Here is a 22,118-nt window from a genome sequence, read left to right as displayed (position 1 = left end):
GTCTTAATACCCATCAAGACTGACAAGGATCCACAGTCTCGTTCCTCACCATGGCCCCTTCCTTCACTTACAGCTACTTCCCTCAACACAGACGAAATAAAAGGCATTTTTAAAAAGGTTGGTAGGGATCCCAGTCTTTTGCTACACAACGGCCACTGGCTGTACATGAGTTAAATCAGATAGTCATCCAAACTCTTCATAATAATCTTCTCGAGCAAAACTGAAATATTCCATGTTCATTGTCTATCTTTGCAGGAGAAGGTAGAACTGTGTAGAAAAGGAAGTCACTTACAGGTGGAATGAGCCCTCCTAAACAACCCCACCCTGGTTCCCTACCAGGAAGGAATACTAGCGGCCCCAAGGCCTCCTGCCTTCTGCTCATTGCCTAAGAGAAGAAATGCTAGAACTGGATGTGGGGAGTGGGGAGACCTATTAATTAAATAAACAACCTCAAAATACCAAATTTTTCTTTTACAGAGAATGAGAAATCACCCATTAAGAAACAAAAATAAACAGGCCCCTAAGAAATTAGCTTATATCCTCTCTAGGATTTCAGAACTTCCCTCCTACAGAGACATTTATTGCATTTGAGGACAGCTTGTGATGAATATAAAACCTGCTGACATAGCATACATGAGACTGAGAAAAAGATGTATATATTTTATTTTACATTAACTTTAAACAGATGGAGGAAGGATCTGAAAAAACTCTGTTAGCTCCGATGTAAAAATAACAGTTTTAATATTTTACATAAGAATGGCTTTTATGCTATTTAATGGCAAGGAAACTTGAAAAGGCCAAGAACGTTCAGATAAACATTACCATATTCTCCACTTCGGCGCTTTGTCTAACAGACCACTGGAACATCCCCATGAGCGTGAGGGCGTAGGACAAGGCCAGGCCAACCTGCCCAGCATCCAAAGCTACGTGACAGGAAGGAGGGAATAACATCAGTCTCATTATAACCACACCTGGCTCCTTCTGCCACATTACCAAGAGAACCCAACAAGTTGCAGATAACGATAGTAACCATGATGCTTCTACTAGCTGTTGGTTGAGACCATAATACACCTTTAAAAACCCATGAGGAATTTTAGAAAGAATTATTAAATGAGTTTATTAATCCCAACAGGATCAATATACATTTGAAAAACAAATATGCGTGAGGACTAGCGTCATTATTCACATACTCATCACCGTGGTTTCAAAGCCCATTATGTCATACTGCTTTCTACGTCCAACATGACCACAGCTGGGGACAATTTTTTTTTTTAAAGTAAACTACTGCTCTCCCGGTTCTATTATTAAATACTGAAATTCAGTGGTGTTACTATGGGAGAGTCAGGGGTGGCGAATTCATGCCAGACACGCCAACACCTGCTCATCTGGTACCCATCTGGCAGAGACAATGATGCTCTTTCTTACTGAGAATCTTTGTCGACCTAGAGCACAGGCAACTACACCGATCATCCAAAAGCAAGACCTAAAGCCATAAGCTGGACAAGATGCTTCAGAACAAACTTGGGTCACTCCTTACAACTACAGACAGGACTGGGAATGTGCAGAATGACATTTGCACAGCCCTCAACCCATTCAAAGAAAGATAAAAGGGACCCGTCAAGACCCCAGGGACTCCTCTAAATGGGTCACATTGCAGAATCATAACCATCCTGACATGCTGTAAAGCTTTCATACATTTCATTAGAACCAAGAGAATATGGCATTGGACAAGGTGGCAAGAGTTTAATTTAATAACTGTAAACACAGCTATAAATTGTAATCATACCATAAATAGTTATTCACATCTGCACTTACTTTTTGCCAGAATCAGGGACCCAAAGGCAACCACGATGACAAAGATGGCACAGATGGCATCCAGGCGCACGGCGAACCATCGTGATGTCGTCAAAAACAAGAACCAAGCCTCTGGATGCGCGAACCGTGACAAGCAAGATGAACAAGTACAAAGCCACATCAGCCACAGTGAATGTGAGGGGCATGAAGATGCATGTGCCAGGTGGGACCCCACAGATACACATGCCAGAAACCTGAGGATTCCAGAAAGCTGGGCCTTGGAAGCGATGCACACGCAACACACGGAGCTATGCAGGAAGAGGCACTAACACTGCAACCCAGAGAAACGGTGCCATCGGAGTAAAGGACACCCAAAAATGGTCTCGGGTGCCCTTTTCACAACGCTGAACCATGAAGTGAAGTTCACCAGCTCATGTGGTTGATGGTTTCTGGTTCTCCAGAGTACAGCTCTCACTTTGTATCTGGCACCTTCCATACTTAGTAGAGAGCCCTGCCCACAGGGCACACTGCTTAGGGGCTATCTCTGAATGACCAGTTTGTCAAAGGACCTGCGTGTGGTTTCTCATGTGCCATTTAATCACGAAAATACAATCAAGGTCGGAAAGATGGGCCAGAATTTTATAGATTTACAGGAAATTCTGAAGGTTTTAAATGGATAAAAAAAAAAAAATTCAATGATACAAAGAATAGTACTGGTCAAGTGGGTGGCAGATCTGATAATCAGGAGATGGATTTCTGCAGTCAATTCTGCTGCCCCATGGGCTAGGAAGTGCTCCTCACGTGATCTAGTGAACATTTTATTGGAACACAGCCATGGCCTCTTGCTGATCTGCTGTCTGCTTGATTTCCTGCTGCAGCAGCAAAGGTGGGCAACTTCAGTAGGGACAAAGGGCACCCAGAGCCTACGCTATTACTAGATGGTGTTTTGCAAAAATGTTTAATGACTCCTGCCCCAAAGGGACAGAGACCAAGGGCCCAGAGAGAGAGTACCATGCAAGCCAGCAGAGGGAAAGCAGGAAAGATTCTGAGAGGAGCCAAAGTCTAGGGGCAAAGAAGAGGAAGACAGGATATAAGGTTATGCTCAGAGACAGGCAGAGGTGCTGGCCAACAAGGCTGAGGAAGCAGTGGTCCCAGCCATTGAAACCACTTCCAGAAGTGCACAGACCTGAATGCAAGTCCTGGTGAGCATCAAATAGCTCCTGACACCTCTCTTCAGCTCTGTATGCCCGGATGGTCCAGAGCCCCTGGAGGGAAGATGACAAGTGGGAAAATACTGGACTCCGTGCTGCAGAAAGAGACAGACACAAAACAGAGCGAACTCAGAGACTGGACACAGGCAAACCAGATAGCCTTCTCTGTTCTATGGTCATGTGTCCACCAAGCAGCATACTCAGGGCTTTGAGTTTCCAGAAGAAATGTCCCCAGAACCCTGGAGAGGACCCTACCCATTGACCCTCAACCCCTGGTCAGATCATCCCTCACTATGTTGGTGGGAAAATGAAGGTCTCTCTGTTTGACTCACCTTTGACCAAATTCAAATCTGGTTATTTTTTTTCTTTGCAAACCCATCCTTCAAGATCCTTTCTTCCATATTCTTCCTGGGTATCTCTTTGGTCTCATTTTTGAGACATTAGCATTTTAAAAAAATGTTATAGCACTCACTCTACTAAACTATAAGGTCTTTTCCCGCCTTAGATTTTAAAGAGCCAAGATATAGCCACTGTATCTCAGTAACTAGAATGGCACCTGGCACAGGACAGGAACCCAGTGAATAGGCTGCATCCTGAGGAGATCTTTCTGTGCCTACTGGTGCAAGATGAGTTCTGTGTGGTCACTACGTATCTGGATGCCACACTGCACTTGCCCACAGGACCTGCCCAGTCGAGATATCATTGACTGGCCTTGGCTTCAGCTCCAGAAGCCTGAGGGATAGAAATTCATCCTGGTGTGTGACGGTCACTGTGACCTGGGCCACTGCCCTCGCCTTTCTGGAATCTGTCTGTAGTCCAGTGGCTTCATCATCTTAACAGAATTTTAAAAGTTGAATTCTCCTTTGTGTATCTCTGTTTTGATTTAGAGCACAATGTCCATGACGGGTCATGTGTTTTGAGCTTGCTGTCTCATGACCACCAGAGCCCAGCCCTGCGCATGGGGGGATGTGTGGGTTGCCTGTCACCAGGCAGCAATGGTTCCCTGACAGTTTCACTCTGCATTGTGCAGGAGGCTGTACTGGGACCGGGATGCATCAGGAACACATGATCCCCGCACACGGCCTCTACCATCATCTGGGATGATGGAAAATACTGACAAATCCCTGTCACCTGACCATAGCCTAGAGAAGACCTGCTGGTAAAACATGGAGTGTTTGGGAAAAGCAAAGGTAATTTCATCTTACAAGAGGCTGCATATGTTTTATAAAATTACTAGGAATAGAAAAATCAAGAGAAAAACTCCAACTTACTCATTGGGGCATCCAATGGCCTATGTGGCTACGCAGTTCTACATGGAGATGCTCACTGTGCACACGGGTACAGCACGAGATCAGGAGGTACTGGGCACACATGTGCCAGGGCAAGGAACAGAGCCAGCAGTCAGATACCACAGTTGCATGAGCAAGGAAGAAGCAGATGGCCAACTAAGAGCCACTGTGGTCACTGGTGACCATGGGGTCAGTTGACTGCCGGCTCCTCCCTGGGACTTTCCCAACAAGGATGTCTGACTGGGAAGACTAACTATTAGGAGCCCTCTCCTGAGATACTGCTTTCAGAAAGAAAAGCTTTCCTGAACATGGATTTACCAACCAACACATGATCTACTAATGCACGTCATTTAGGCAGAGCCCTGGGCGAATGTGGTGGTTCTGACTGTCCACCTACATGTGTGTGTTCTCACTCTGACATCCATGCTCTCTCTCATTCTCAGACATACTGAGCAGTGAATTGCTATTCATTTTAGCTTCCTTTAACCTTGCACTTTTAAGATGGTAACATGAACATAAGACTAAGCTCATGATCCAAATAAATAAGGCTGGGAGCCCTGCATGGTCTTTCTGAAGACATCAACAGATGGCCCTGCTAACCCCCAGAGGTTGGTCACCCTGCACACAGGGTATTCTGAGAGATGACCAGCTCAGGAGGGTTCTAGGCCCCGTTACCCTACCAAGAGCATGCTAAGGGTCTGCCTTCAGAAAGCCCGAGGACTTAGTCTACTGAGCTCTCATTTCTAGAACGAGGCAGGGTCTTAACCCTGTTTCATCAAAGGCATGCAGCTGAGGCAGACATGGTGGCCACCCAGGCAGTTCTTCAGCCTGGCCATTCTCAGCTGCTACCCGTACCAGAAAATCAAAGTCACCACTGGTTCTCTTCTGGCTGGGTTTGAGAGCAGGGTTGACTTTAGAAATCCGGTGTCACCCCAGCCTTGAACACCAGGAAACCCAAAGCCAACTGGGGTACTTCACCTTACCCCAAGAGTTACTGAGGTCCAGAAGAAATCTGTACCATTGAAAGATAATCCTGTTTCTTCCACACTCGACTCAGGGCTGTGGGGGATGCCTGTGGGGTGAGCTGAAGGACTGTAATGCAATTCACTAGAACTGAGAGCACCCCCTAAAGGCCTGCAGATGGACCCAAGGGAAGAGCAGGGCAGAGAGATGCAGGTGGAAATCCCGGCCTGCCAGTGTTGCCACAGGTATCATTAATGCTATGGGAGGCCTTCTGGTTACTACTGTGGTTTTAATCCTGTGTGTGCAGGATTCCAGGGCCTTTGGTATAGCCACCAGGCACTTTCCAAGCACTGTCTCAGGGAATTCTCAGAAAAACTCCAAAGGGCAGGTGTTTTTATTGTTTTAACAAAAGGAAAACAGACTTCAGGCCCATTAAGGCCCAAGATTAAATAAATTAACCAGAGTAATATAGTTAGGAGCCAGAGTGAACCTGCCTTATTGCCAAGGCTGTGCTTTTCATCTGAGCCACAGTATCCCAAAGGGAGACGAGCTGGAGTTCAAGATTCTCATGCATCACTGGATGCATTTTTCTCTAGGCTCTGCAGCCCACAGTCAGAAAACTCCTAATTTTTTTTTTTAATAATTTTTAGTTGTCAATGGACTTTTATTTTATTTATTTATATGTGGGGCTGAGAATTGAACCCAGTGCCTCGCACATGATAGGCAGGCGCTCTGCTAATGAGCCACTGCTCAAGTCCCCCCAAAAAACTCCTAACTCTTACTTAGCTAATATTCAATAGGCTTCCCCATTACTGTACCTCCTATTAAGCACCCTGGGTTAAACAATATCCCTGGAAATCTGGATGGGAATTCCTTACAATAGCAGACTCAAGGATGTATGGTCTGAACGCATGTGGCATTTACATTAACACTCAGCTAGCCAAGGCCCACGGCAGACATAGCTAATGGATCATGGCACCCTCACAGTCAGGCACTTGGATATGGGGTCACAATCCAGGCACTGTCGAATGAAAAAAGTTCTGTAGAGAAACGCAACCAAGTGCCATCCTGGTTTTCTGCCCTTCTCTATGACTGATCGTTGCTACATTCGTTTTTTCAAAAATAAACCATTGTGTTCAAGACTGCTTAAATATCAGCCTAAGATTTCAGAAGCAGCCAGGGCAGTATGATTTGAAAATAAACCTTGGGACTCTAGATGGCCTCAAAGAATAAGAATGAAGTAGGCTTTGCCTACTTCATTTGGTTATGTGGGGGTAAAAGGGAACATCCTGCAGTCAACTAGGGTACAGGAAACCCACATTCCACAGGGCCATGACAAAGTTGTAGAATTTCCAGATCAAAATTATCTCAAAGTTTTTGGTAGATATGCCTTGGAAAGAAAAATCTTGCATGCTTCTTGCAAAAGCCTTCCTTGGGTCCTCTCTCCTCACTTGCACATGGGTGGGAAGTGGCTCTTGAACAGTGCACAGTCTTCCCAGGGGTTCCTTCTGGAACAAACAACCCTTCCTTGAATATACCCGAAGCTTCTTTGCAATAGGATGGTGAGTAGCTCCATTTCATGAGCAGCCTCCACTCATAAAATGTCAAAAGCCTTGTTTCTGTGAAATAGACTAGGGCCAAAGAAACGCACAAAGGAGAGTCTCCAGCAATGCCAATTCCCAATGCCCTGCAGCAATTGATACGAGCAGAGTCCTACGCACACGCTTGGCACACAGACTGCAGCATTCTGCTTCCCGCTGAATTCTCAGCAATGGAACCTCAAAACAATTTGGCTCATTCCCCTGGTGCCTGAGAATTTTCTTCTACAGCTTTTCTGAAGCTGCAGGGCTCCATGCAGCCACCAGAAGCCACCAAAAATCAAACAAACAACCTACCCTCCATTGCCACAATAAACAGATAATTTTTCCACGGGGAACTACAGGACTCAATATTCCTGGTCCTGGTGTGGCTTTCAAAAAGGTGACTTGGCCTTCAATTGTACTAACTATCCATCACACAGGTTTTCTGACACCATATCTTCCCTTTTTTAAAACTTTTTGGCTGGTATCCTTGTACTTTAAATAATATATAACAATTCTATTACCCTTATAGCTTTAAATTTTACTAAGAATGGAATGCATTAGTTTGTGCATTCATGAGATGAGCTCTGGGTTATTTCATCCTCCGCAATTACCTGCAGAATACAGTGATTAATCATAAAACGGTTTCCTCTGTTATCCGAAAACTAGGAAGTTGAAGGGAGCAATAGACTGAATGCATTCTAAACTGATTGCCCTCCTCCTGGTCTCCAAAAGAGATTATTATCAGCATCCACCTATTACCAGCCTAAGGGGGGAAACCTCAGCATGGCATTGCACCAAGTACCACTGATAATAAGGAGCACAACCAGAAATCACAATGCTTATACTTTCACAACACTTAACTGCAGCTTATTTCCAGTAGGAAAAAAATGTATTTTTCAAATATATTATTTCTGATATTTTTGGATATAGTTCTGATACTTCCTCCTTTCCTTTCTCTTAATATTTTCCTTCCTTTGCCACTTCCGGTATCTTCAAAAAAGAAAACTTCTCCGATTATTTCCCTTCTAAATTAGTTCTAACACATGAGGAACTATTTCATTTATTAGAAAAATGCTTCTGAAGTGCTGCTCTGTGCACCGGAAGCATGTCATGGGCAAGAGTGGCAGAGGAGGGTCCCCAGTCTTCATGGATTATTCCAGGGGAGTATTTTTCTACCTTGTCCTTCATTCCTTTTTCCAGTTAAATTGAAAAACTGCACCCAGCAGGACACCAGTTCCACCTGCCCTAAGGGCCACACTGACTCACGCTGACCATAATACTGCGCTCAATTACCTGATGTTAACGAAGTGAGAAATTCTGAAAGATAGAGTGTGCAGAATTTCAGAGGGCTCCTTAATCACCGCACAAATGGAAGCTCAGTCGCACTGCCATACCCACCTGAGACCCTCGGTACTCACTTGTAGATTCCAGGCGCTTGACATCCCTCGAGGTTTCCAGGAAGTATCGTCGGAGAACCAAGAAAAGGATGGCCAGGGGAACCAGCGGAATCGCGATCCAAGGAATCACTGCCACGGCCACAGACACCACACTGATCACCACCAGCAATGTCTGGAACGCAGAGAGACAGGGCCTCCTTACCCAGAGGGCTTCTCAGCCACGAGCGCTAATGGGTAGTTTGGCGAGGATTCTAGTCCTTTCCTAGAAAGACTTGTTGGAAGAGGAAAAGCTTTCCCATCCCAGGAAATAAAGGCACAAGTGACAGAGAAGTCACCCATCACTTCTGGGCTCCAAGCACCATGCAAAGAAGATCCTATGCATCCATTCTTTTGATACAGTCAACATCCCTAAGAGACAGGCATTAATGATTAGAAAGCTGGGATCCAGAGAAAGTCTGCATCCCAAACTACCACAAATCAAGTACATGCTACTGGAAACTGGCAAGCTGGTGCCACAGATGAAGCTTCCAGGGACCTCAGTTAAGAATGGGTGGCTACAGGCAAATTCAGGGCTCAGAAAAGGAGGAAATTAATTTCAATCTTTCTCTTTGGAAGAGGTGAGGCTCCATCTTGATCCTCTACCCTCTGTTAATATTCACTGAGTGCTGACTGTGTATCTGGCTCTATGTTAAACCCGTCAGATGAATCAACTACTTCGAGGTTCACAGACCCCCAGGAAGTAGTAGTATCATCTCAGAGACACTGAGGCACAGGAGAGGAGAAGCAACTTGATCAGATTTACACAGCATCAGGCACAGCACTGGGGGCCTCACACACTTACCCACCACATGTGCCCTCAGTATACAGCCAGCTTTTCATTGTTGAGGAAAAAGTTTTTATGTGGACCTCATCATTTGTCTTTAATTTTTCTTCTAAACACCCTTACTTGAGGAATTCCAGAGTTTGTCAACAGGCCCAATAAAGAACAGACAAGACAAATGTGACAAATATTTTAACATTTCGTAGAAATCCTTGGAAGAGTTTTGATAGTAAGTAAACAATCTTCGATGTCTAGAAAGCTTTTTTTTTTTTTAAATCTTATCTCCTGGATATACATTTGCTTTTCTGCCATTAGGATAAGCATTTGAAATGTCTATTTCAAAGGCAAATGATGATCGCAAGAGCAGATGCCACTTATCAGGCATCTAAGGGTGCAGGGCTCTGTGCTAATATTCACTTAATTATCAAGTCCCCCCGTGAGCTGATTTTGTTTAGGGAAACTATCTTACTCTTAAAAAGACAGCAAGCAGAAAAAACCCAAGCCACTGGGTGATGCTGATTTAAGTATTCAGCTTTATCAAACAAGAATAAAATTGTGGCCTGTGACTTAAGATGACGGGGCTGCAATTGAACACTCAAGTCCACCCTCAAGGGAAGCACACACTAGCTCCCTGAGGAGGGCAGAAGGGCCCTGGTCCCAGGCTCTGAAGTTCACAATCTTACACAAAAACATATCACTCGGCAGAAGGGACCGAGTGCTGGGGAAATACAGGGAGGCGTAGACAAGCCCCATGTGAGAGTTTTGAGGATCAGAGGCTGACTTCACAGATACACGTGACAGAGCGGCTGTCACAGGTGCCTGCCTGGGAAACACAGAGTTCTGCAGACTTGGCACCAGCACTTGTGCCCCGTGCTCACCAGTTCTGTGCCTTCCTTCCTTTCCCCAAGGAAAGGGTGAGTGGGTGACACCCCAGACACCTGTTACTGTGCAGAGCTCCTCAAGTCAGTTTTCGGGGAGGATCATGGCAACCATATTGTAATCAGAAGAGGACTGTCACTGTCATTTGTGTAATAAGAAAACTGGTGCCTAAGAGGTTCCGAGCATGGCCTACGAGTTCCCATGAAGTCACAGTGCCATGGAGAAGGCTAAGAGTGGTTGGTATTCAGGGAGCCCGAGGTCTCAGCGGCCTGCAGGACCCAAAGCAGGGAAGTGCTAAGCCCCCCAGAGCTGGAGGAAAGAGGAAACTTCCAGAGCCATGATCTGATGGCAGGAGCTCCTGGGAGTCAAGGTGGGTACAGACACATGCACCCTCCCGGTCTCTATAGCAACAGCAGTACACAAACCAGAGGGAAGCAGAATGGAGTTTCAGAGGAACAAATCCCGAGTGTGGGAATTCCAGCTGTTCGACCCCTTGCCTTTTCTGTCTACAGATGAACTGGATCATACACTGCTCAAAAGTCAAAAGGTTTCCTGTACGCTCACGAGAAGGACTTTTTAGCGCCTTCCAGGCCTTGTCTTAGGTTCACCATCATTAGTTTTCAGGGGGAAAAAAAAATCACCCAGGTAATTATGAGAAAAATACACAACTACAATTTTTAAAGCAAACTTACATCATTTAATAGGGTGATACTCATCAGTTCAATTATCTGGCTCTCTCTAAGGTGAAGGACTTCTAGGGTTCACAGGAGGCAGAGTTACGCTTGAACCAAAGTGTCCATTAAAGACAAGTAACTGCTCTCAGAAGCTCCCAAGTTAGTTTCGGTCTTTCAGATCTTATGGGCCCAAATTTGTAAGCAATTCATAGAGGCTTTCTAGTAAGTTCTAATTCCACTTGTGGGTCTTGCTATAAATAGCCTCCCAGTGAGGGGAAAGTCACATTCTCTTCTTTTTCTCATGCATGTGTGTGTGTGCGCACACACACACACACATATACACACAACACAATCTATACACATATATCACACATATAGGTCCCATGCATATATAAACATGTATAATATATAATCATATGTTTATTTGTATATACATATATAAATTTTTCACCATAAGTTTTCTTAAACTCTTCATGAAAATTGGCACAGAATAAAAACACCTAAGCAAAAAGCTACAGTCTGAAGGGGGGAAAAAGAGATTCCAATATGTGATGAAAATTCCTCCCAAGAAATCAGTCTCATCTCTTCCTTCCAGATTCCCAGGGATTCCCAGGAGCTGAATCCATGGTACCCACCAGCCTGCTGCCATGCCAAGGCACAGAGACCAATGATGTGTGTACAGCCTGAAGAAGGGACTGACCCATGCCCTGACACCCTGAAAGGTGAGGGGAGGTGTCATTCTGACACACCTGTCACCTTTGGGTATAATAGCTGGGAATTCTACCCCAAGTTTTATAATTCTGCATGAACAAATACAAACAAGTCTTGGATAAAAGCTTTCACTTGAGACTTCATAACTTGTAGTAGGTATGTAGCTTTTAGAAATGACAACTTAGACCCCGAGGGAAAATTCCTTAAGTCTGGTGTGGAGTGCTAGGATGGATTTAGGGCCAATCCTCTTCAATATGAAACAGGAAGGGTGAGACTTCCCATCTCGCTGAATGTAGTAAAAACCAGGCTATGCAAACAGACCCAAAGGTTGGTGGTAGGGATCCAGGGAGACAAGTATTGGCAGTTCTTGCTTCACAAGAAGCAGCTGGGCTTCCCTTATCATTACTCCCAAGTGGGCTGCTTTTGCAGCCAAGAGCCAGAAGAGGAGGAACAGCATATTCAAAGATCTACAGTCCCAGCTGGGCACAGAGGTGTGCACATGTAATTCCAGTGGTGCGCGAGGCTGATGCAAAAGGATGGAGAGTTCGAAGCCAGCTAAGCAACTCAGTGAGACCCCTGTCTCTAAATAAAATACAAAATAGAGATGGGCATGTGGCTCAGTGGTCGAGTGCCCCTGAGTTCAATCTCTGGCAATCCCTCCACCCACTCCAACACACTCTCACACACATAGACTGGCAGCTTGATTCCAACCAAGCACACAAGGAAGCAAGCACTTTGTTTCCTAAATGCCTCATGTACCAAAATGACGTTGACTTTCCTCAACCATGTTTAAGGTCTATCTTGCTTAAATGTGCGTTCTTGACATAAAATGGCCACTAAACCTCATGCCTGTTACTGTCCTTTCCAAATATTTTTTCTAATTCTCAGCATTGATAACTTAGAGAACTGGAGGTAACTCAATATTTTTTAATATGCTTGTTTTATTCTATAACCTTTTTTGTTTGTTTGTTTCAAGTCTTTGCTTCTTTTCAGTGAAGAATTACTGTTCTGAAACTGCTGAGAATTTCAGGGATACTAAGAGAAAAGGTACCAAATACTTACTTAGCATATTTAGTATTTAAAAAAACAAAATAATAATAATAATAATAATAATAATAATAATAATAATAATACCACCAGGGTTTGAATCCAGAGGTGCTTAACCACTGAGCCACATACCCAGCCTTTTTTGTTTGTTTATTTTTTGATACAGGGTCTTGCTAAGTTGCTGAGGCCGGCCTTGAACTTGCTATCCTCTTGCCTTAGCCTCCTGAGTTGCTGTGATTACAGGCATGTGCCACCATGCCCAGAATAAAAAAAAAGATAAATTTGGTGTTTCATTTCCATTGCATTATGAACTGTTGTGTCATTATCAAGAGAAACACAAAAGCTAGATAATGTACATTAGTGAATCCCAAGAAATCAAACTGTGTCCGTTCCAGGTCAGCCTCCTTGGTGTAAGCAAGCATCCTGACCTGGGTGTCAGGACGACAAAGGTGAAGGACTTTATTTACCACTCATGGAAAGGATATCCAGAGCACTTCATCCTCAGACAGATCTGCCTGTGAGCAGCTGTTTCCAACAAACCACACTTACATCTAAATGAACTGCTAACGAGGCGTGCAAAAGCAATAAAGGAAAAAAAATGATGCTTATGAAAAATGTTAATTGTGGTGTTTAAAACACTGCCCCCAACCAGGAAAATGTTACTTCCTTGCTAGTACATATGGCAAATGTCCTCAGAATATTGAAGAAATTACACAATTTTCTATATCTAGTTGACAACCAAAGCAAAGTACAATTGCCTTGCCCTTTGAAATACCAGGAAAAAAAAAAAAAAAGATAACACTTCATGATGCTTGCCTTGTGTGCAACCTCTTAAGTATTTCACCTGCATTATCTAACTTCATTCTCATATCTGATCTAAGTAGAAGGGCTTATCACTGCCATTTACAAAGGAGAAAACAGGCTCAGGGGTTAAGTCAGATAATACAGTCACTTTAATCCCAAGTCTGTTCTCTTAATCTCTGCATGATAGCGCACCCCATATTTGAAAAAATACCTGAATATATTCCTCTTTTACATACTGTCCCTTTCTATGCATTTAAGAATTTTGTTAGGTTTCCTGTGGTTGTATCTGGCCTCTCTCGTGAGATTAGACCTAGATTCTCAGCTAATTAGGTAATGAGTTTGCAAGCACTAAGAAGATCTTAAATTGCTTGCTAACAGAACACAATGAGACATGTTGATTTTAAAACTATTGCTTCAAGATAAAAAAAAAAACAGGAAGAAGAAAGTTTCATAAGAAAGATGAATTTGTAAGCCTCAAAAGCAAAATGACTTAAGAAAAGGGGGGAAGAATCAAATTTAATTATTTAGTAAAGACACAAAAATCTAAGAACACAAAGCAAGAGTTGACTACTTTGCATGCACAAAAGCTGCATTTGAATGGTGGTAAAAATACAAATTTTGTCCCAAGCAGATACTCTAGAATTAATATCATACTGTACTATTACAGGTTTTAATGTATTTTCACGGGCAAATTTCCATTACAAGTACTCGTCTGCCTGTTTGGCATCTGTCGACCAAACAGCTTATAGTTCTGTAGGAACGTCTAGGTATCTACCTGCAATTTACTTTACACTTAATTCCATAGGATTCTGTTCCACCAAGTGTAGGAAGCTTGTGCCAAATAACTTGTTTCCTATAAACAGCAGTAAAAATATATTCTTCTTATTTTATGCAAATTCATGCCATCCATCCTTCTGCCTCACTCACTCCTTATTTGAACTCTGTCTCGTATCTGTTATTAGGCTCAAAGTGAAAATACATATTTACTCATAAGGCTACTTAATCAGTAGACAGTACTCCTATTACTTGTTTACAGTATTAAAAAAATAAGATCAGCACCATCAAGATTGCTAACAACTCAATGGAACTGGAAAGCTTTTAATACTGCTGTCAGTCAGCCTCTAGAATTCTGTTCCAGATTCTGATAAGTGCAAATCATCCAGATTGCCTCGAACTATTATTGATTTTGCAGAAGATATGACTTCAGTGCAATAATTAAAGCAGGAGTCACTTCTTGGCAAGAAAGCATGGCAAGATTTTCCCTGATTTAGAAAAAAAGAAAACAAAAACAAATACCTGGATGCCTAGTTTTTGATCAGTAAGCTGTTTACTCATCTTCCATCTATTTATTCTGAAAACACATGAGATAAAAAAATTACCTCTGGATGAAATGACTATCATAACAGATTGTGTTGCTGGCTAATACAAGATTCTTGTGGAAGCACTAAAATTCAGAGCAGGCTGTACAAATCTCCAAGAGTATTAAGAAATAAAAATGTAAGTCCTATCAAATTATACACTACATTGCAATTACAGGATGAATCCAAGCAAAGGGGAAAATATGGAAGGCCTTAAAGGTAAGCTCCTAATCTTTAACACTGACAGAGTCAGCATGAAATCCGCAGGTGTGACTTGTTGGTATGGCACCTGCCCTTGGGCAGTTCAGAGGTCAACTCTGGTTCCCAGGTCTATTGTTACTGGACCCTCCTTGGGAGGTCTCTCCTCTGTCACCTGGTTCTTTTGACCTCAGCCAACTCAGTTACCTCTGTTAAGTCAGAACTTTATGGGATGCTGGCATGACTGATTCTTATGAGGAGATCCACACACAAGTTCTCTAAGATTAAGCCTTTCTGAATTTGGATACAGTAACCACTCCTTTATCCTTCATTTGGCTGGTGATCTTTTCATATCCAGAGCAGTCCGGGGACCTGTGTCATCCTTCAGTTAGCTCTGTGTCTTCAGTCAAGGCCAGCTGCACTGAAGAGAGAATGGCTGGTGGGTTACACCCTGTTCGTCAACACAGGAGAGAAGGCAGGAGGGAACACAGCAACCATTCCTGCCTTTGGTTCAGCACATCTGATCAAAGTCTTCCTTTCTATCTTCCTTCAGGGTCAATAAACTCACTACAAAACCCAAGGAAGGAATCTGAAGATAGACTAAAAAATATTTAAAAAAATTAAAAAGTAGTCTATTTTTTTTTAGTTGTCGATGGACCTTTATTTTATTTATTTATATGGTGCTGAGAATTGAACTCAGTGCCTTCACACATGCCAGGCAGGCGCTCCACCACTGAGCCACAACTCCAGGTCCTGAGACTTCTTTTAAAAGGCACATATTAAGGGCTAGAGTGTGGCTCAGTGGTAGACTGCTTGCCTGGCATGAGATCCCCAGCACCACACAAAAGGGGGGAAAATATATCAATTTATATGAATCTGAAAATATAGTTCCAGAATGCATAAAGCAAAATCTGACAGAACCTAGGAGAAACAACTTCAGTCACAGTGGGAAATTCTGGCCCACTTATCTCAACAACTGATAGAACAAGGATATACAAATCAGTAGATACAGAAGATGTGAAAACATGATAAACTAAAGGCCATTTTCTACATTCTTAAATAACAACAACAACAAACCCAAAAGGCTAAAAGTCCAGAGTCTAAAAATTTACCATAAAAGTATAAAATAGCATATTAAAGTATAAGAAGAATATAAATTTTAAAAAATAGATATTAATGAATATTAAGGAGAAGAATCAGTGAACTGAAAGGTGGATTCTTGGAAAACAATAATGAAATAAATAAGCTGTCACACCAAAACTAAGCAAGGGAAAACAGGGTGGGTGGGATTACCATGATGGTGATTTTAAGAGGGTAACACAAAGGGAGCCCAGGCACGAAAAGAGGATAAACACTGCACCCATTGATTTCACATTTTGACCCAAAGGGCACATTTTTTGAAAAAATAATGGACAAAGAGCAACATGAGAAGGAATAGAAATCTGAATAATACCATGTCGACTTAGAGTTGGAAAGAAATGAGAAGCATAATCAAAATACCCACTAAGAAAATTCCTGGCCTATAGACTTTCACTGGTGAATTCTATGAAACAATTAGGGAGAAACCCTCTATTCTCTTTCAGAAAACAGAGGAGCAAGTAGCAGACAGATTTCCACTAGAAAATCAGAACCAAGATAAATATCAGGGGACTGATGGCAAGAAATCAGGGGGCGGCCAGGCAGGTCCAGAATCCACACAGAAGCTCTTAGTGCTGGACATAAAGATGTCATCCACAGCCTTCTGCAGCTCTTGGGCCTTTTCACTGACTGAATTAGGCTCATCCAGATTACCTGAAATAATGCTCCTCACTGGAAATCACCTGATTATGAACTTTAATCACATTTACGAAATACCATCACAGCAACACCTGACTAAATAACAGGGTAGTGAAGCCTAACCCAGGTGACACATGAAACTCATGGAATTGACCATCACAAGAAAAAATCCCTTGTCAATTCTTTTCATGAAATCAATGTTTATCTTGAATACCAAAAACTGACAAAAGATTACAAGAAGAGCAAACTACAGACCCACATCCTTCAGGAACAATAGATACAGAATTCATGACAAAATATCAACAACTGAATACAATGATACCAAGACCAGTGGAGTTTATCCCAGAAATACAAGGTTAATTTAACCCACAAATATCAACCAGTATAATTTGCCATATTACAAGAGTAAAGGAGAGGGCTGGGGTATAGCTCAGTGGTAGAGTGCTTGCCTAGTATGCATGAAGAACTGTGTTCAACTCCCTGAACCACAAACACACACACATACACACACAAAAAAAAAAAGGAAAGGGAAATAATTATATGATTATCTGAACAGGCGAGGGGGAAATAGTTGTCAAAATTCAAACTCCTTTTTGATTAAAAACATTTTTAACTCTCAGAATACTGGAAATTATTCAATGTGTTAACAGAAAAAAAGGTAAAATTACCCAGGTCAAATTTCCACTGGAAAATACACACACACACACACACACACAATTGTAATTAACCTCCTTCTTGATGGGAAAATACTGACATTTTTCTCCCTAAATGTATAAGTAAGTCTTATCACTACTACTGTCCATTGTACTGGCAGCCCAAGCCACACCAATAAATCAAGAAAAGGAAATAAAAATCATAAATATGGGAAAGAGAGAAGTAAAACTTATTATTTGCCACTGACATGACTGTATATGTAGAAAATTCTACAGAATTAATAAACAATGAAACAATTCCAAGAAATGCAGTGTGAATTGAACAAGTTCAATGATGGGGTCAGCATACATAAATCAACTGCACTAAACACTAGCAAACAAAAGATGATATTTAAAACAATACCCTCAACAGAACAGGAGAGTATCAAATACTCAAGAATAAATGCAACTAAAGAAGGGCAATATGGAAAACTACAAAATATTTCTGAGAAAAAGTAAAGAAGAATTAAATAAGTGGAAACATATACCAGGATGATAAATCAGATACTGAATATTGTTAAGATTTACAGACATCCCCTGCCCCGGCCCCATACTGATCTATGGCTGAAGACTCCTGTCAATCTCCCAGCGTGGCTTCCCCATCCCCACCACCACTAAATGGTATTAGGATCAAACCCACTAGCAAGACTTTAAAAAAAAAAAAATTGACAAGTTGATTCTAAAATTTAAAGGACCACAATACACAAAACAATCTTGACAAAAGAGGTACAAAATTGGAGGACTTGGGTCTCATGCTTTACTAAAATGAACAATAACCAAGACACTGTGGCACAGATCCAAGGACACACAGATCAGTATTACAAAATCAAGTGCACACACAGGACCTGCTCACAGGCAGGCCCTATTAAGACCAATTCAATGAATAGTCTTTTTAACCAATGTGGCTGGAATAACCAGGGGTTGAAAATAAACCCCAACCACCAGTTAGTCCTCATGCCACACACTGAAACCAACACAAGACTCATCGATTCTTAAAAACGCAGAACAACAGGAAAGTATCTTCACAGTCCAGAGGACAGCACCAAGGTTTCTTAGGACACAAAAACACGTACTACACAAGGGAAGATTTAAAAAGAGCATTAAACACTAGCGACAAACAGAGAATACTTAAAACAATCCCCTCAACAGAATAGAAGAATATCAAATACTCTGAGCTTCATCAAAATTAAAACCAACTAAAAATATACCAAAAAGAATATTAAAAAGCACACTTGTGTATGCATAAAGTCCTATGTTCCATCCCCAGCACAGCAAGAGAAAGAAAGAAATAAAGGTCAGAAAGCACGACACCGGGCTGGGGTTGTGGCTCAGCGGTAGAGCGCTAGCGCCTAGCATGTGTGAGGCCCTGGGTTCCATCCTCAGCACCACATAAAAACAAATTAAATGAAGGTATTGTGTCCAACTATAACGAAAAAATTTTTAAAAAAATTAAAAAAGCAAGACACCAAGGAGGAGAAAGCATTCACAAAGCACTAATATTAAAAATACATAAAATGTACATAGAAATCAGTGACAAGATTTCCAAAAATAGTTTTTAAAAAATCAGCAGGAGATCTGAACCAATATTTTACCAAAAATATCTAAATAGCCAATAAGCATGTATGAAAAGAGCATGATACCATTAATCATCAGGGAAATACAAACTAAAACACCAACCACATCAGCTATACCCAGGAGGAAGACGAAAATCAAAATGACTGATTAACTAAATGTTAATAAGCACTCAGAGCAACTGGACTGCCCATAAATTGTTGGTGAGTGTGTAAAGTGGTACAAGCATTTCAAAAGACTTTTTGTTCATGTGCTCTGTTTTATTTTTTTAAAGTAAACATAATCCTCACTATAACTCACTCTTAGGTATTTTATCTAGGAGGAATGAAAACATATGTGCCCATAAACACTCGAATAAAAGGGTCAACTGCTTAAAAAGGAAAAAAAGCAACAATCCAAATGTCATGTGCAGAAAAGATAAATAAAATCGGGTATCTTCCTACAATGGGATACTTACTATTCAGGAAAAAATTTAAAAAGAAACCCTCAAAACATGCCTGGAAGGAAAAAACATTAGGATGAGCAAGATAATCCAGCCACAGAAAAAACATATTCTGTATTGATTTCTTGTATATGTAGGCCTGAAACAGGAAAGCGAATCTATGTTGAAGGCAATGTGGGCGAGGCTGGGGTGTGGAAATTGCAGTATGGCACAGGAGACATTCTGAGAGCAAGAGAAATGTCCTATATCTCATTTCAGAGTGGCAGTCACAGAGATGTGCACAATTATCAAAATCCAGCAAACTAAAGGACAAAGTTTATTTTATTGTATGTAAACTACATCCCAATTAAAAATAAAGATAGGGTAAAAAAAATTATGCCACCAGAATTCCATGTTCAAATACTGGGCAATGTATACAGAATAGTCACAATGCCCAGAGGTGACAGCCTTCAGGGCACTGATAGTGGGGGCAAAGGGACACACAAAGGTCCAATGTGCCTCAGAACAAACATGGCCATGGGTGACAACTGCCCCATGGGGTGCTGGCCCCTTGCTGTGAGCGCACTCTGGGCTTCCTGCTTCAGGACTGAATGTAGAGGACAATCAGAGAATGCTCAGTGACCTAGAGAAAGGGCTGCAAGACACCAGTGAGTCAGGAAACTCACAAGCAGGAGACCATCACAACTATAATGGACTGTGTCCCACATCACAGAGAAGACACGTCCACATGCGGATCAGCAAACGCGAGATGTTAATAAAACAGAGGCAAGTTCGCCAGCCTCGCCCTCTCTTGTTCATCTTATCAAGAAAACCATTAGGTACCTAAACTAAAATGAATGCAATCAAGAATCGCATATGGAGACTCTGAGGGTCCTCGAAGACTAAACGTGTAGCCATTTTCCTCTCCTGAGTAATAACTGCCCATTTTATCGTGACGCAGGATGCGAGACGACAAGAGACCACTCTGTGAATGGCCACAATTGTTTTGCCATGGACATCATCCAATAATGCCAGGATGCAAAGTTCTATGCTCTGCAGAATACCACCAGGCTCGATAAAAAACGAGACCCTTCATTTTTTTTTCTTTAGGTCTTAATTAGCGTCTTGTTAAACGACAAACATTATCATTGGAGCGCACATGCTGGGACAAATTGTAACACTGGTTGCCAGCCTGGAAGCCTGGGAGGGTCCCTGGTGATTAACTGTCACCATGCTGATGTTGACAGTGCTGCTTTCTCCGTGTGCTAACTATCTCACTGGAAAGGACCCAACCATCTCATTGTCATTAAAAAAAGAAAAAGAAAAAGAAAACAAAGAAAGAATGAAAAGTAAAGAATAAGAAAGGTAAGGGAATCATTGGAGTGGGCCTGTGTGAATCCTATCACCCTGATCACTGAAGCCCGCGGGTCAAGTCTGGTCAAGAACCATGTCATCAACTCCCCTGTCCGTGACAGGAAACCCACTTTAACCTGGCAGCTGGCAAGAATCATCACGACTATTCCCTCCTTGCAAACTCACGGACTAAACCTCTTTTGTTGCTGTTGAAAGCATGAAAACACTGTGATTCAGTTAAAATGGATGATTTTACTCTTAAAGAGTAAGACAGAGATCTTTGAAACGAGGGCAAAGCAACCTCACTAACAATCTCTTTTGTGCGAGGGGGATTTGAGGGTGGGAGTGGGGGGCAGGGGTGAACAAATGACAAAGTCATTGTTCATGAGCTTTCTACACACTTTCCCTGACATCTCTACACAATGAAATGCAAGGGTCAGTGGTACCGAGACAAGCCAAGGCAGTCCCACCCTTATGCTTCTATAAAAGCCAGTGACCCGGCCTATTATCCCCACGTCTTAGGCCGGCTTTGTTCTCAATGCCCAGATGCAGAAGCTTTTTCTCACTCCTCCCCCAGGAAGAGATGACTGAGGACACCTCCTTCACATTTTCTTTTGCTTGGGCATTTTCACTTCATAAAGCCGCAGTCAATGTGTTTTGTGTGGGGGGAGGAGGCAATGACACATTCCGTGGTGGTCCCCACCACCGCCTGCATTGGTGGCTCAAGTAGCCTCAGGATTAGACCTTTGTGTCCCATGAAAGGATATGAAAAGTCAGTTATTTAAGCTCAGTCAAGCTGTTTTTTTTTTTTTCTTTTTGGATGAGGGTGTGTGGGGAAGAAAGGTTTGCAATTCAGTTCTCCTCAATAAATTTCGGCATTTTGCTGAGGGCAGCTGTGCATGGGTTTGCATGCTCAGAGCAACCCTGAATCGTAAAAAAGGGAAACTGACATGCCCAAGTCCCACCTCTGCATCGTAGGTTCATTTTCACATTTGTCCCACAGGAGGACCTCTCGGAAGTGATGATGGTAACTACAAGAATTCCAGATCATTGAGACTCTACTCATTGTTATTGGGGACCAAGGAAGTTTCACAAGCACTACGGAAATCACGTGAATATGAAATATGTCACATTCTGTGGTCTCTTCTGAGGACAACTGATTCTGATACTGTAACTCTAAATGGGAAACAGCCATTTAAATCTTCAGGGTTCATAAATGTGTATGTACACCCCTAGAATCTGGGGTACAAACACATGTAGTGATATTATTGGGCTGGTGTCCACTTGACATTGTTACTATAATACAACATGATGTGACCAATGCTGCTAGAGACTATTTGTCCCATTTAAAAATAAATGTAGTTTCAATATAACTACCCCTTATGTATGCATGTCATGTGCTTGGACAATACACTAAAAGTTTTGCTGAAATGGTGCTGGGGTGTGACTCAGTGGTAGCGTACCTGTCAGCATATGCAAAGCCCTGGGTTCAATTCCCAGCATACCCAGAGGAAAAAGAAATCTATATCTCTCTCTCTCTCTCTCTCTCTCTCTCTCTCTCTCTCTCTCTATATAT

General features: G+C 42.2%; 1 protein-coding gene across 2 annotated transcripts in view; it reads right to left on the bottom strand.

Moving 5' to 3' along the window:
- The window catches only part of Abcc4 (ATP binding cassette subfamily C member 4), a 188,251-nt gene that overhangs the window by 45,396 nt on the left and 120,737 nt on the right, over positions 1-22,118 (bottom strand). For both annotated transcript variants that reach the window (XM_015484155.2, XM_048800747.1), the window contains 4 exons: positions 8,259-8,409; positions 2,981-3,100; positions 1,816-1,926; positions 823-923 (listed from right to left, as the gene is read on the bottom strand). In XM_015484155.2, the coding sequence (XP_015339641.1) occupies positions 823-923; positions 1,816-1,926; positions 2,981-3,100; positions 8,259-8,409 (483 nt within the window). The remainder of the gene's footprint in view (positions 1-822; positions 924-1,815; positions 1,927-2,980; positions 3,101-8,258; positions 8,410-22,118) is intronic.

The sequence above is a fragment of the Marmota marmota genome, unplaced genomic scaffold (assembly GCF_001458135.2).
Source record: "Marmota marmota marmota unplaced genomic scaffold, marMar, whole genome shotgun sequence".
In the NCBI taxonomy this organism is placed as follows: Eukaryota; Metazoa; Chordata; class Mammalia; order Rodentia; family Sciuridae; genus Marmota; species Marmota marmota.
The sequence above is the reverse complement of the archived record's forward strand: the minus strand, read 5'-3'. Positions and strand labels throughout refer to the sequence as shown.